This window comes from Odocoileus virginianus, chromosome 30 (assembly GCF_023699985.2).
Source record: "Odocoileus virginianus isolate 20LAN1187 ecotype Illinois chromosome 30, Ovbor_1.2, whole genome shotgun sequence".
In the NCBI taxonomy this organism is placed as follows: Eukaryota; Metazoa; Chordata; class Mammalia; order Artiodactyla; family Cervidae; genus Odocoileus; species Odocoileus virginianus.
Window position 1 is genome coordinate 36,549,927 of NC_069703.1, and position 15,485 is coordinate 36,565,411.

The 15,485-nt window shown below is 55.9% G+C and overlaps 1 protein-coding gene across 2 annotated transcripts in view; it reads left to right on the forward strand.

The window, feature by feature from the left end:
* LDLRAP1 (low density lipoprotein receptor adaptor protein 1) overlaps positions 1 to 14,458 on the forward strand; it is a 28,734-nt gene extending 14,276 nt beyond the window's left edge. The window contains exons 4-9 of one of the 2 annotated variants that reach the window (XM_070458954.1): positions 1,415 to 1,529; positions 7,165 to 7,237; positions 7,621 to 7,707; positions 8,070 to 8,200; positions 9,591 to 9,622; positions 11,400 to 14,458. In XM_070458954.1, the coding sequence (XP_070315055.1) occupies positions 1,415 to 1,529; positions 7,165 to 7,237; positions 7,621 to 7,707; positions 8,070 to 8,200; positions 9,591 to 9,622; positions 11,400 to 11,544 (583 nt within the window). In that variant the 3' untranslated portion in view covers positions 11,545 to 14,458. Of the gene's footprint in view, positions 1 to 1,414; positions 1,530 to 7,164; positions 7,238 to 7,620; positions 7,708 to 8,069; positions 8,201 to 9,587; positions 9,623 to 11,399 lie in introns of both variants that reach the window. The other variant, XM_020909261.2, reaches the window with a different exon arrangement.
* Positions 14,459 to 15,485: the final 1,027 nt, after the last annotated feature.

Below are 15,485 nucleotides of genomic sequence, written 5' to 3' on the forward strand. Positions count from 1 at the left end.
TTTCCATCTGGGTAGCTGAGGCCCAGGGAGGGAATTAATTGCCTTCATGGTGAGGTCATGACTGAGTTGAGCCCAGGACACCGAGGGCAGAGTTGTGTCAGGCCTCACGTCCCTACACCCTCTTGCTTCATCTCCAGACAGGTGGCTCAGCCAGCTAAAGCACAGACCAGTCCTGGGGTTGGGGTTGGGGTGTGTGTGTCGGGGGGGTGGATATAAGCTGTTCAGTCGTTGTAGAGTTTCTAGCTTGTGTCTTCCTCTTCCCTTCCTAATTCTGCCTGCCTCCTTCACCCAGCGTTTACCTGCTCTGCTGAGGTCTGTGCTAGGTGAGAGGATCAGACCCAGCCCGCCTTCAGGGAGCTTCTAGTCTAGGAGGAGATGGAGGGGAGGGCGCGAGACAGAATTGTTTCCCAAGAGGGCAGAGAAGGAGAGGCCTGCCTGGGGTCAGCTGGGAAAGCCTCTCCTTGCTGAGGCATGAAGAATAGCCCGATCAAAGACTCAGGGCATTTAGGACAGGGCCTTGATGCCAAAGACCTAGGGCATTAAGGAGACCAGCTCCTCAGGGTAGGAGAAGAGGCGGCTGGGAAGCTGGCACCCCCTCACCCTGCCCACTCGGGGGTTTTAAATGGTCCTGATTGATCCCTTGTCAACACCTATGACTGACACTGGGGCCACATGAGTCAGGAAGTCTGCGGAGCTCCTGTCCCACCTCTGGGCCCACAGCTCCTCTCCTGACTGGGATTCCTGGGATGACAAGGCCAGACGGAGGGGTCAAATGGGTGAGGGGGTGTTTCAAGCGGGGGGAGCTGCCTCCTAGGCCCCTACCCTGCTCCCAGCTCCTTTTCCCCTGGCCCGAGCTCCAGGAGGACCTGTTAGCAGTCTCAGTCATCCTGGGAGCGATGGGCCTGGACTCCTCTGACCTATGATCAGGGGGAGGGCATTTGAGGGGCCGTGAGGTGAAGGGCATCCTTTTCCCCCTTCCAGCCGGTCAGCAAAAACCTCCGTGAGGCAGCATGGCAGTGGCTGTGGCCCCCGGCCCACTAGCTTGGTGGTCTGTTAGCCTTAGTTTTCTCACCTGAAAAGTTGGGGGGGGGTACTAGAACCCATCTCGGAGGGCAGTTCTGAGAACTCAGGTGCCATCTAGAAGGGTGCCCGGTGTGCAGTCAGGGTTCAGCTGCTATTGTGTGGGGATGTGGCCTTCCTCCAGTCCTTCCCATCACTCCTTCCTGCCGAGCCTGGGTTCCCTCCCCTCCCCGTCCTGCCACAACTGGCCCAGGACGCCAGGCCCAGAGTCCTGCCCTGGTGGAATGGCATGGCAGGCTGTCTGAACCTCAGGGGATATGCTCTAAGGGACTTCCCGGATGCAGTCAGGCCCCTGTCCTGGAGTCTGGTGCTACTTCCCCCCCTTGCCTTTCAGAATCTCCTACTGCACGGCAGACAAGATGCACGACAAAGTGTTTGCGTACATCGCGCAGAGCCAGCACAATGAGAATCTCGAGTGCCACGCCTTCCTCTGCACCAAGCGGAAGATGGTCAGTTGGGGGGAGGCTGGGCTCGGGCAGCTGGGAGCCTCAGATTGGGGGCCCTGACTGCGGGGAAGGCAGGACCCAAAGGGAGTATCAGTTAAAAGTCTGAAATCCCTGGGAACTTCAAGTGGCTTCTCAGCTGAGAGCTGAGGGCACCTGTGTAGGGCTGCAGGTCAGCTGGCAGGGTGGACTGCCCTCAGCTGGCCTGTGGGCAGCAACAAGCCCACTTTCCCAGTGAGTACCCTGGGGCCCCTTCCACTCTTATCATATGATTTGATGGATTTGAGATCTGGGAGAGATCTCCTGTCTCTGGTATGGTCTGGGGATGCAAGGCCTTACAGAGATTAGTCTTTGGAGACTGGTAATCAGAGCGGTCCAGGGTGAAAGGCAGAGGTGAGGGCCTCCAGAGGACCTCGCTGTCTGTGGCCAGAGCAGCGAGGGAAATGGCCCTATATTGACACCTACTGTGCCTGTTTCAATGGTAATCTCTAAGGTATCGTCTCATTTGCTCCTCAGAGCAGCTCCGCGAGATGGGTGCTGTAACTGTGTTCATTGGTTTTCTTTTTAATGAGGAAACATCTTCACAGAGGTTGGCTCTCTTGCTCAAGATGACACAGCCAGCCAGGCAGAGGGAGGGTCTAAACCCACGTTTCTTCCCTCCCTGTGTGACTGAGGAGCCAGGAACCCTTTAACCCCATTTCCAGGCCACCCTGATCACATCTGGCTGGGATGGGTGGGACCTTGGTGGTCTCTGGGCTTTTGTCTTGAACTTCATGGCAAGCCACTGGAGTGAGTCAGCCTTTGGCATTGACGTTTTTATTTCTGAGGCCCCCAAGGTCTGAGCATCCGCCCTGTAAGGAGGTTCCTGACGTTTATTGATTTAGTATTGTCCTTGGTTGATCTCTGTGTCTGAAGCCCAGAGCCCCAGTTCCTGTATCCTAGGGTCCTTAAAGCCAAGGAGACAGGATCTGTTCAACTCCCTCTGTCATCAACGACGCATCCAGGACGTTGCGATCTTAAAGTGGCCCCCAGGCCTTCTGTCGCCCCAGCAGTGGAGCACCGTCCAGTCTCCCTCTCTGCTTCTGTCATCACTTTGCTCTTTCTGACTCTCGCCCTCCTGCCTCACTCTCGTAACGCCCTTTGTGATTGGGCCTGCTGGGTAATCCAGGATAATCCCCTCAGAGTCCTTAACTTAATCGCATCTGCCAGGTTCCTCTCGCCATGTGAGGTAACATTCACAGGTTCTAGGATTAGATTGTGGACATCTGGGGTGGCGGAGGTGGGGGCTTCCCTTGTGGCTCAGCTGGTAAAGAATCCTCCTGCAATGCGGGAGACCCGGGTTCAATCCCTGGGTTAGGAAGATCCCGTGGAGAAGGGAACGGCTATCCACTCCAGTATTCTGGCCTGGAGAATTCCATGGACTGTATAGTCAGTCCGTGGGCACGCAGTGAGTTGGACGCGACTGAGCAACTTTTAACTTTTGTGGAAGAGGGGGTACGGTTCAGCCTGCCTCAGGTGCTGTGAAGGGAGCGCTGTAGGAGACTGGCCAGGGGCCTGACCCCACCCTGCGGCCGTGGGTGAGATCCTGCCCTTCCTTGGGCTGCGTGGCCACTGGCGGAATGCGGAGGTCACCTCCATGGCCTCCCGGATTGTGCTCACGGGTCCCAGTTTCTTTGTGCACCCTGTTTCTTCCCTGCAGACTCAGTGTCGCCAGCCGCTCAGGCCGACCTCGTGGTGCCCTGGGTCTCTGAGCTGCGGTGGCTTCTCCCATGACAGCCTTGTTCCCCACAGAACAAGCTTCTTATGTCCCCATTGTCGGCCTCTTCCTCCGCACTGCGCAGAGCAGGCGCTGGGCAGGGGCAGCTGGCCCTTGGCCGTTGCTGCGGAGCAGGGGCTTCCAGCATGCAGGGGCTTCCTCTGGGGTGGGGAGGTCGGCGGTGAGTGAGAGCGAATGCTGGCCCAGGGGCTACGGGAGCCTGGCCTGGGGCCAGAGGACCTCAGACAGGCTTGAATGAAACCAGTCTGCCCCAGGCTGAGAGATCAGGTTTACTGGGGAGAAGAGCCGGCCACCGCTCGGTGCTGACAGCACAGCCGTCGGCAGAGGACCGGCTCCTGGGGACATCCAGCGCCAGGCTCTTCACTCTTCTGGGCCTCTTCTCTTCTGCGTCAGGAGCGGCTGGATCCCGGCTTGTCCTCCAGCCTTTCCCACCTGGCCTGTCCGGTTCAGGCAGGCCCCTTGGAGAGACAGCCCAGCCCAGGGCGGTGTGAGAAGACCATCTGACACACGGGTGGTGTCCTTGTGGCTCCCACGGCCTCAGCTGAGGCCGGACTTCCAGTGTGTTATGGCCTCGTGGCCTGGTCGTGTTGGAGATCCCGAGACTCTCAGCGGAGAGGATGTGGCTGACGAGGAGGAGGCAGGAGGTGAAGTGGTGCCTCGGTGTCTGCATCCCTGCTGCCAGCAGGTCCCTCCGCAGACGCGTGCTGCTCCCGGTCCTGGGCTGAGCTCTGCTGGGCGCCGGGGACCCAGGGGAGTGAGGCCATGGAGAGGAGAGCCAGGAATCAGTAACTGGCACGCAGGGAGCTTGGTTCTCGGGTGGTGGTCATTGCTGTGCTGGAGGTCATGAAGACTTCTTGGAGAAGGAGACATTTTGAATTGGGCTTTGAGGGGTGAGTAATAAGTAGGAGGAGTTTCCCAGGCTGAGTAAAAGGGGGCAGGGTGGTAAGAGGTTAGGTGCACTCCAGCCCAGGAATCATCAGCGTGTGCAGAGACCTGAGGCGCAAATTCAAGTGATATGTTCGGGGGTGGGGGATTCAGATGTCACTGGAGCCTGGGTGGATGGCACCTCAAGGGAACCTTGAATGTTGACGCAGCCCTCAGTCCTTTTGGCCAGGGGCCCAGAGTCTCCACATCCCCACCCTTCCTTGCTGGGCCGCCTGAATCAGCAAGAAGCCTCGATCCACCCAGATGGAGGGGGCAAGGGGTCCCTTTCTGGGTAACCCACCAGTTCAGCTCAACATGGGCGGCACAGCCACCAGGCCTGTCTTCCCTGGAGGCTCCTCTTGTGCATGGCCAGGATAAGATTCTCTACAGAGAAGTGTTTTTATCTGCCCACCTGGGAGCCCTCAGCCAGCACGTCAGCCTCTGGGCTCAGCAGTGACGATGCCCTTGCCAGCATCAGTGGGGAGCCCAGGGTTGCAGCACAGGTGGTCTCCCTAATCCTGCCTGGGGTCAGGTGGGCAGAGCGCTGCTCCCTCTCAGGACAGTGGCGCCCCCCAGGTGGTCCTTTGGTGCAGCAGTTCATGCTTCTGGGCAGCAGGGCTGTGCAGGCACCTGGCCCCATTTGGTTGGTCTGAGTACCCAGCTGGGATTCCTGGATCCCACAGTCCTGGCCCGGGTCTACAGCGCTAAACCTGGCGGTTCCCTATGAGAAGCTGACTGCCTGGTTATCTGGAACAAGACAGGGACATGAAAAACTGGGCAAGGTAGTACTGGGTCAGGTAATAAGACAGACCCACAGGCCAGAGGCGTTCAGGAGGGGCAGACACCTGGCCTGTAGAATCAAGGAAAGCTTTTCTGTGAGCAGACATGAGCAGTCCTTCCATCTCATGCTGGTGCCCAGATTCCTGCAGTCGCCCAGGAAAATGGGGCCTACCTGCCGCCCCCCGCCCCACCAGTCGCTGTCCAGCCTGGGCTTGCAGCCACCTGCAGGCATCTGCATCTTGAGTTATATTTGGTTTAACTTGCAGTTCGGGACTTCGGGGCAAAAGGGCGGGGATGTATGCAAATGAGCAAGCAGATTTATGCAAAAACAGCATCAGGCCTGTGTCCCCAGATTTCCTGGAGGCAAAAATAATGGTGTTCCCATCTCCCTGCCACACTGGGTGACCAGCCCTTGCTTGGGTGTATAGTGATCTGACTCTGGCTGGTAATTAGCCCATATTTTTAGTTCATGGGCAATTCTCAATGGTAACTGGGTCTATTAAACTTGATTCAGACGTGACAGCTTAAATTGTAAACAGCTGTGAAGAGTTTCATACTTAATTACCATATTTAAGTTTTACCATAAAGCACCCGTACTTCTATCAAAAATGTAAATGACGGAGACATTCAAATGAGATTTTATACTTCGTGAAGTTTAATTGGCAGGGATCAGTCAGCTTGTTTAGGGATTTTAAATTTTAAAGAAGAGTTTTAAAGGCAGTAGCCACAGATTCATTTCTCAATTAAATTGAGTTGTCTGGCTGAGGGGAAGGGAGTGGGGCTGAGGCTGGTTAGGCCTGAACTTGCTGTGCTCTTGAAAGAGTCTGTCACTCTCTTCTCCAGGCCGGGCCTGCAGAGTAAGCTACATGTCGCTTCCGGCTATAGCTGTGAGTTCTAGGACTTCCACTCCCAGAAGTCGAGCTGATTAACCCTGAGCTGAAATCGGAGAGGAAGGGGCTGAGATGAAGGTGGGCTGAGGGTTGGTCCTGGCTGGAGTGTGAGGCCTCAGAGACCTGTCCCCAGGCAAATGCAATCCAGCCAGCATCCTAGGCACCCCTGGAGGGCTGTGGAGAACAGGGGTGTTCAGAGTTGATGCCTGCCTTTGGGAGCACCCAGTTAGGGTGACATAGGCAGGCACGTGTGGACTTTCCCAGTGTCTCAGCGGTAAAGAATCTGCCTGCAATGCAGAAGACACAGGTTCAATCTCTGAGTCAGGAAGATTCCCTGGAGGAGGGCATGGCAACCCACTCCAGTATTCTTCCCTGGAGAATCCCCGTGGACAGAGGAGCCTGGCAAGCTACAGTCAGTCCATAGGGTCACAGTCAAGACAGGACTGAAGCGACTTAGCAGACAGGCAGGCATGCAAACTGGTTAACACTTTCATATGATTTCACTATAGACAGGTAGGCAGGGCTGTGGGAGCCCAGCGCCTGTGATGTCATGTGACATGGCATGGCATAGCGTGGCGTAATGTAAGAGAGTTGATGACATTTAAGTCGCGTTTAAAGAGGTAGATGGGACTCCCCCCGGGGTTGAGGGCCAGCGTGTGGCCTTTCTTTATAAGTGGGTGATGGCACTGGATGGTTTTAGTCTTCTGCCCCAGGCCTTTATTGACATCTTGCTCCTGCCAGGAAATGAAAGAGCCTCGCACTACCTTTCTGGCATCCAGTTGCAAGCCATTTTGACCTGGCGTAGTCCTCACCAGAGTCTGACCTGTGGCTCATCCCCCTTCCCCAACTCTGGCTTTTGTGTTCTGTAATTCTAAGGGCTCAGTTACTACGGAAGTCCTCAGGCCATTAGGGATGACTTCTTGGAGGAAGTAAGCCTCATGCTTAATTAATTGCATTTAGGGAAACTCAAAGGGGAAGGAAAAAACGTGGAGATGCATAGCCATTGCCAGGGTGGGGTTCGAAGTACCAGTGGGAACATTGGCTGGGCTGGGCTTCCGGTAGTGAAGGTGGGGCCTCAGGGGCCTGGGGAAGGTGTGGCCCCTTTCCTTCCTGGCTGCTTTGGTGATGAGGGGGGCTGGGTTCCACCTCCACCCGTCAGACATTCTGGAGCCAAGGTGGGCCTGGCCTGGAGTCCAGAGCCTCTGGTGGAGACTTGCTGTTACCTGCCTGACACTGTACCCCTCCCCCACCTCCTCTTCCTGTTTTTTAGGCCCAGGCTGTCACCCTCACAGTAGCCCAAGCCTTCAAAGTCGCCTTTGAGTTTTGGCAGGTATCCAAGGAAGGTGAGTCTTGTCTGTGGATGCATCGAGTGGGTGATGGTTGGGGGGTGGGGTGTACAGGGGGGTGTTGAAGACCAGCTGAGCAGTAGGGGCGGGGCAGATGCTAAAGGCTCTGGAGTCAGCTTCTTCACCTAGTGGTTTGTGGCTCTGGTCAGGTCCCTGCACGTTCGAGCCTCAGTTTCTCCATCTGAAGAAACTGGGAACAGCTGTCTCCTTCCCCCACGGTCCTTGTGAGGAGGGAATGAAATATGCCAAGTTTCTTTCCTCTCTTCTGGAGACCTAACACCTGCCCCCCGTGAGATGGGCCACAGCCTGCCCCTGCCCAGAGGTGGCTGGGGCTGGAGTGCTGCCCAGGGACTCCCAACATGCTCTGCTTGGTCCCACAGAGAAGGAGAAGAGAGAGAAAGCCAACCAAGAGGGAGCGGATGTCCTGGGCGGGGGCCGCCAAGACAGCGCCCCTTCGTTGAAGAGCCGTGAGTCTTGAGCTGGGGGGAAAATGACCTGTTTAGGTGTGTGTCCAAATATGTCCAGATATGTCCTGTACAGATATAGAAATCTGGGTATATGTCTCTCCCCTCACACTTTCCAGAACCTCAGTGCCTGTTGTGAATATGGGTTCCAGCCTGAATCACGAGTGGGACAGAGCTTCTACCCTGTGGGCTGCCATGCAGCTGCCTCGGGAGGTTCCAGGGCGGGTCTGGGTGATGGGCCTGGAAAGGTCGTGCCCGAGGAAGGAGTCAGGACCAGCCCAGCCCAGGAGACACCAGGATGGGGCCCAGAGGCTGGGCTGAGGACAGGAGCCTCCCTTCCCCCTGACGCCCCTGACCCCTCACAGTGGTCGTCACTGGGAACCTGCTAGACTTGGAAGAGACGGCCAAGGCCCCACTGTCCACGGTCAGCGCCAACACCACCAACATGGATGAGCCACCGCGGCCTCAAGCCTTAAACAGCAGCAGTGTTGTCTGGGTGAGTGGTCATGGGGCCTAGGGATCCCCCACGGATCCAACGAGCCTCGGCCTGGTCCCCGGATGAGGCCTACGGCAGCTCCTGGGCAGGCCCTGGCACCCACTTCTTGCAGGCCTCTAGGAGGTCCTGACCCTAGCCGCACCCAGGCCCCGGGTAGGGGATGAACAATGTCCCTTTGAACCTAGGGCTGCGTCGCCAACAGGCTTGGCTCCCAGCAGAGCTATCTCCTCACAATGCCCGGCCTCTTGGCCCAAGCATCCAGCTCTGCCCACTGCAGAACTAGCCAAAGGCCCCCTTGTTCTCACTGTGGGCCTCTCTCTCCTGACACCCCTCCCCATCGGCTGTCTGAATGAGGAGCCTGAGACTCAGGCAGGCAGCCTGGCCCTTGACTGGCTCTGGGACCTGGGGCAAGCCCCCTGACCTTTCTCTGTCTCAGCTCTTTCACTTCCTCAGTGATGGTGATGACCTCTGCCTGAAGAATCTTCCAGAGGAACCTAACATGTAATACATGAAGTATTACAAAAACAGTACAAAGAATTCCTGTTCCCCTTCATATAGATTCCCCAGTTGTTAACATCTTACATAACCACATTACAAAGATCAAAATCATTAACATTGATACAGCACTGTTACATAAGCTACAGGCTTTGATTCACATCTCTCCACTTGTCCCTCCAGTGTCCTTTCTCTGGTCCAGGATCCACTGCAGAATGACATGTTACTTTACTTGTCCTGTCCCTTTAATTTTAAAAAATCTGGACCGTTGAGGGACTTGAAAAACTGCCAAATCCCACTGCCTGTTGGGGGCCATTCAGTGTCCCCCGAGCGGGCACCGTGAACTGGTCTGGGAGCCAGCCTTGCCACCTGCCCGTCCCCCTGGAGGCTGTGGAGGGAGCCTGACCCCTCCCCCCCCCACCACCTAGGCTGTGGGATTCCTGTCACCAGCTATCCCTCATGAGCTTAGAATCCTGGCTCAGCTTTCGAAAGTGGGTAAAAGCAAGAAAACCTTCCCCCACCCTCTCCCTCTCGGATTTTGAAAGCCGCAGAGATCATTCAGTCCAGCCTCCTCATTTTACAGAAGGAAAAGCTGAGTCTCAAAGAGCCCCGGTGACTTGCCTCACTAAGGTGTCGCCGAGTCGTGGCAGAGCTGGAAACTGAACCCCCAGGCCTCTGGGCACCCAGGTGCCCTCTCTTCCCATCCCAGGTTTGGGTCCCTGTGCTGAGATGCTGATGGCAGTAGCCAGGGGGAGGCCTTCCTGGGCCCATTCCTCCAGGTGCCCGCCAGACTACTCCCATTCTCCCACGTGCTCGGGCCCCCTAGCTTCCCAGGGCTGTGGGCACGTGCTTCCCTCTGAGGGCTCTCATCTCCCACTTTGTTTTCCCCAAGGAGCTGGATGACGGCCTGGATGAAGCATTTTCAAGGTAACGTCAGCTGGGCTCCTGATGCTGGGGAAGGAGGCCTGGTGCTTGCTGGGGGCTGGCCTCCAGGGCTCTTTGCTGTGTCTGAATTCTGACCTTCTTCAGAAGGAAAGTCTCAACTTGAATACGTCCAGGGTCGGGGAGCTCACTGTTCAGCCAGGCCTGCTAACGTGTCCTTGCCGGTGAAATCTGAAGCTATCATTCCTCGTGGCTGCTTGAGCAGTCTGAGCTGGGCTGAGTGCACTGCAGCTCAGCTTGGCTTGCTCTTGCTGTGTCTGGCGTGGCCTTCAAGAATGGGCTTTGGGCACAGATTTTGTCCTCTCCCGAGGTTTTGCCTGTATGGAAAGGGGCCGGGAGAAGGCAGTGCTAAATTAAGTCCACGTGGCATTTGCGTGAGGTGGGAGTGAAGCCCCCAGGAGATAGGTGGTCTAGCCGTAGGCTGGTGGCCTTTGCCCTTTTAACCAGGGGTCGTCTTTGTCTGCGGCTGCTTTCAGCTCGTGGGCATGCCGCCGCGAAGGCGGGCTGAGGAGAGGCCTGGGCAGCTCTGGGTCCGGAGCCAGGCCTCCCCTTCTCCCTTGGGACCCACAGCAGCCCCCCTACAGCTGTCTCCCCTTCCCCATCACTTTCCTGCCAGAGCCAGTGGGAACCTCTCGGCCCAGCCCTGGGGGGCAGGGAGCGGCAGGTGTGTCCCCTTCATTATTCTTGTGGCCATCTCTCCTGCTTCCCTGGCTGACTGCGACCCTCCTGTTTGAAGGAACTCTTTCATTTGCTTTTTCCAGATTACTAAAATGTCATATGCCCTTAATTAACAACTTTGAAAATCAGCCAAGCATTAAACAGGAAATAACACCGTCCCATAATCCCACAGCCCAGACTTTGGGGCTTAACTCATGCTGATCCTATACATATGCAGTTTTTTTTTGCCTTGATCAGCTCATGATATTTGTATTTGGGGATCCTGATTTTTCACTCTACGCTGGTATATATCGGGAGCATTTCTCCAGGCTACCAAAAACTCCTTGTAAACACCTCATTCATCAACTGCCTCACATTCTTTTAAGGATGTGGGCTGTAATTAACTCTCCGGATTTTTTGGACATTTAATCGTGCCGCTTTTTGAATTTACTTTGTGAACGGAGCTGTGTTGAACATAGTTAGAGCCAGTGGTCTCCCATGGTTGCCCCAGGCCCCCTCCCACGCACACCCCTCTCCGCCCTGGCACAGCTGCCCTTTCTTTTCTTTCCGGGGCATTTCCTGATGGAGCCGTGGGTGCCCCTGCCTCTCTGTGGTGCAAATGCCACAGCCTGCCCCACAGTTTTCTGAGCCACTTGACCCTCAAGGGTAGACTCTCTGGTTAGAGGTTCCACCTCTCCCGACATCTGGGTCTTTCTTTCTTTTCTCTAAAAAATAATTTTATTTATTATCTTTGGCGCAGTGAGTCTTCGTTGTTGCAAGAGGGCTTTCTCTAGTCACGGTGTGCAGACTTCTCATTGTAGTGACTTCTTTTGTTGCAGCGTATGGGCTCAGTAGTTTAGGCATGTGGGCTCAGTCGCCCACGTGTGGGATCTTAGTTCCCTGACCAGGGATCAAACCTGTGTACCCAGGTGAATTCCTAACCCCTGGACCACTGGGGAAGTCCTGGGTCTTTCTTCATTGTCCCCGAGTCCTGCCGTTTGCCCACCCATGCTCTCTCGCTTCTAACCCTGGTGCTGGACTGTCTCCTTGGGCCCCCACCAAGCCCCTTGCCTGGGCCCCCGGCTTACACAGCTCTGCCTTCCAGGCTGGCCCAGTCTCGGACGAACCCTCAGGTCCTGGACACTGGGCTGACGGCGCAGGACATTCATTACGCCCAGTGCCTCTCACCTGTCGACTGGGACAAGCCTGACAGCGGTGGCGCCAAGTCAGACGACCTCTTCAACTTCTGAGGCCTGGGGCTGGCAGGACACGTGACAAACCAAAGCTCCCCACGTTTGGGGTGGGGGCCAGCTCTGGACACCCGCCCCCGGCCACCCTCCTCCAGTCGGCAGCGCTGTCAGCCTGAAGATCAAAGCTGCAGCCAGTCAAGCAGAGGGAAGGAGAGATTTTTTTTTTTAAAACCCCGTTCTTTCTCTAAGAACTGAAAGATGCCTTGAATATTTATTCAATGACTCCTGGTTCCAGAAGCCGGTTTGGCATCAGGCACGAACGCAGTGTGGTAACCAGCTTCCTGCCCTCTCTTGTGTGAGCGCTGCTCGCTGTGGGTGTCAGGATGGTGACCAAAGCATTTCTTGTCCCTTCTCTCTGAGGGCCCAGATTTCCCTGGGGGCGCCCCTGCTCCTTACTGAAAGGAGGTGGGTCCTTCGTTTCTGCCACCCTTTGAGCACAGGAGGGCCCCGCCGCCCCGGGAGAAGACACTTCGTCCCACTCACCTTCCTGGCAGGCCCCAGCAGGCTGGGGCTTGAGCTCCTGGCCCCAGGGGAGCTCAAAGAGACAGGGGCAGCCCCTGACCAAAGACAGCACATGGCAGGCACTTTAGAGCACTCACCGCAGGTGCGGGCTCCCGCTCCGCGATGGTGCTGCATTGTGTAGAGCTTTCTTTCTGCCCTTCTTCCAAGAGAAGGGGCCCAAAGTCCCCATGGAGGGTCCCCACCAGTGCTGGGAACCAGTGTAACTGGCTGCCCACGGACTCCTAGAGTCTGTCTGCGACGATGGGGTCATCTGTGTGATCGCCTCCATCCTGCCCTTCCCCCTCCCAACACTGCTGTTGGGTCTGAGCCCCACCTCCCCATACTTCCTGAGATGACAAGCGAAACTTAACACCTAGATTTGTTCTGTGACTCCTTGGTCGTAAGTTTCAGATGAGGAGACTTGAGACCACACGTGTGGAAGAAGTTAGAGTCGAGAGTAGAACCCAGATCTGGTGCCAAAGCTGCCTTCTCACCCGCATCTCTCACAACTCGCACCTCCTTTTTTTTTTTTTCCTAGCTTTGTTGTCCTCCCAGGAACCAAAAAGCACCAGCTATTTTCTGACCAAAATGTGTTTCATAACAAACCATCTGGTGCCTTTACACGCAGAACTGGCATGAGCCTGCGTGCCCTGCTAAACTGTCTTGCTGTTGATTTCCGTGAAAATGGAAGTGTTTGAAGTCTGCTAATTCAGAGGGTGAAGCAAAATCAAACTTCGTAAGCATCACGCGGTTCCTTCCTGACGTTCCAACCCCAGGTCGGTGCCAGCAGCAGCCCGTCTTCAGAATCTACCCCCTCCGCTCTCGCACAGGCTCCCAGCAAAGCCACCAGCACACCCTCCATCCTCAGGTGCCTCCCAGGCCTGGCTTTACCAAGCTGAAGTCCCTGGAGGTAGTCGGAGCAGGTTACACCAGCCTAGGAAACACCATTTTTTTAGATTTTGTGTATCTAACTAAGCACTGGAATCAGAGCACAGTCAGAAATGCCTGGGTGAGACGTGGGGTGGGATTGTCTTTCTCAGAATGTGGCCCTGGCCCTGCTTCCGCTCCCCAGCCCAGACCTCCTTGGTGTCAGCCCCTGTGTCTGTCATGAGACAGCAGGGATCGGGCCTGACACAGGCCGCCCCCTGGCATGGGGGTTCAGAGGCCGGAGAAAGGCCGTGCTGTGTTTGTGTGACCCGCAGCGAGGCCTCGAGCTGGTCTCTGGCCGGCAGCGGTCAGCGTGCTCCCCGTGTGTCTGCAGAGTTTGTGCTTTCTTGGCGTTGCTGTAAAGGAATTCTAAAGAGGAAAAAAGAAATAAGTAGTAAATGTTCTCTTTCTGAGGACCGAGTACTCGGCTGGAGCGGCCTCTGGCGGACCCTGCCCTGGGGTGGTTGGAGCAGTGGTGACCACAGGCCCAGACGTGGGGAACAGTGGTCTGTGGTCCCGCAGATGAAGCCAGCAGGCCCTCTTTTCACTGGCCGATGGGCTATGCAAGGTCACCTCTGGGTATCGTAGTGAGCTCAGCCCTGGAGAGGTCTCTGAGGGTCTAGGTCAAGGCCCCTAACCAGGATCTATGACCCCCTTGAAATACCCGTGGCCACACATACATTTTTCTTGGGAAGGATGTCAGTCATTTTTCTCACCCTCTCAAATGAGGCCATGATATTTATTCATTTGACAGACTTTGTGCTAAACTCAAACCAGGCCTGGGACTTGGTGCTGGGGACTGAGTGGTCCAGACACCTTGTCCATGTGGACTCAGGACACTGGCGCGGGTGATTGGGGTTGGTGGGAAGTGCATTTTGGTGACTTGGAAGACCCACCGTCTAGCTCTGGCTTTGCTGCCTGGGGCTATAACTGGATCCATGACTTCTTTTCTTGAGCCTCAGTTTCCCCATCTGGGAAAAGGGTACAACCATCACGACCCTTTTCTGCCTCCCTGGGTTTTGTGAGACTTGAGTGACAGTTATCATATTGGTGATGGGCGTAGATGGTTCAGAGGTTATCCCAGACAAAAGGCAGTTTGGACCAAACATATTTAAGGAAGTCAAAGTAAAACTGACAGTGGTGGCCACCATTAACCGAGCTCTCCTCCTCTGCCCTTGGCTGTGCCAGGCTGTCAGCTCTGCCTCATCACACTGCTCCTCTTGAGGCCAGGTGGTTCTCACTCGCTTTCCTGCTACAGGCGCTGAGGCTGCAGGCCACGCGGCCAGAACTCGGCCGAGGAGACACACAGCCGCAGGTCTGTGTGACCCTCCACTCTGCCATGTCCCAGTCCCCCAGCAGCCACGTCTGTGGTCACGCTGCCTGTGGCCTCCATCTTCAGGCTCGGGGGCGGGGGGGGGGGGTCCTCCTCAGACATTTATCTCTTTGTCCCTTTCAAACGGTTATAATAAAAGTCTCCGGAACGCAAGGCGGAACAGCTGTGACTTCTGAGCGGATGGGAGATGACGGAGAAATTCTCTCCTTTCTTCCTCTCCCATAATCTGAAAAGACACCCAACAAGTTCATCTTTCGGTTTAAATTTGGCCAGTGCCTATAGTCTTCGGATGTCTCAAATCATGAATCCTGAGCACCCGCCATCTGCTCTTTCATGCATAACGGATGAAGCCACGGAGAACAAAGTCGCCTTTCAGATTTGATGTGACCTTCAGCTTCATTGGGTGGATGTTGGGGTCTCCTCTCCCTGGGGAAGAGACCATCCCAATTAAAATCTCTCCAAGGACTTGCTCACAAGTTCAGAGAAGGAATCTGGGTGAATTCCTGTGTCCTTGGTTCCGGTCTGGGGTCTGTTCACCTGGCCTTCGGCCTCTCTCTTGTCAGGGAGTGAGCTTTCCTCCAGGGCTCACATGTCAGGCCCTGTTAGTCCTTCACACCTAACATCAGAGATATTAGTCCCCCCCAACCATGCCAGGAGCTGGGTGGTCCTAGTACCACTTTCAAGATGGGACAGTTGACCAGAGTCTCCCAGCCAGTAAGGAATGGACCTCGGATTTGAATCCTAGTCTGCCTGATGCTAAAGCTTGTGTATTTCCACGGCACTGCCTACTCCATAGAGTACATACCCCAAGCCGAGCTGCCTGTTTCCTGCTCTGGGGAGCCTCTCCCTCTGCGTGGAAGGGAGCGGTAGGGCCCTGGCTGGACTCGGGATGTACGGTGCTAGGGGCTGACTTCACAGGCTGGGGAAACCTCTCTCCCACTGTGCAGGCATGCCCTAGGGGCTGCTTCCCTGCACATGTCCAGCTGAGGACTCGGAAGGGCATGTCTCATCACATTCGGGCCCTGTCTGGCCCCTGGCCAGCATTACCCTGCATGTGGTGGAGCGGGGAGGCGGGGAGATGCCCAGAGTGAGCTTTGGTGTCCCTCAGAGGGGGCAGTATCCTCTGGGAGCAGACTCAGGGTGTCAGGTGGTGAATACCAGTCTCAGAGGAGCCGAGAAG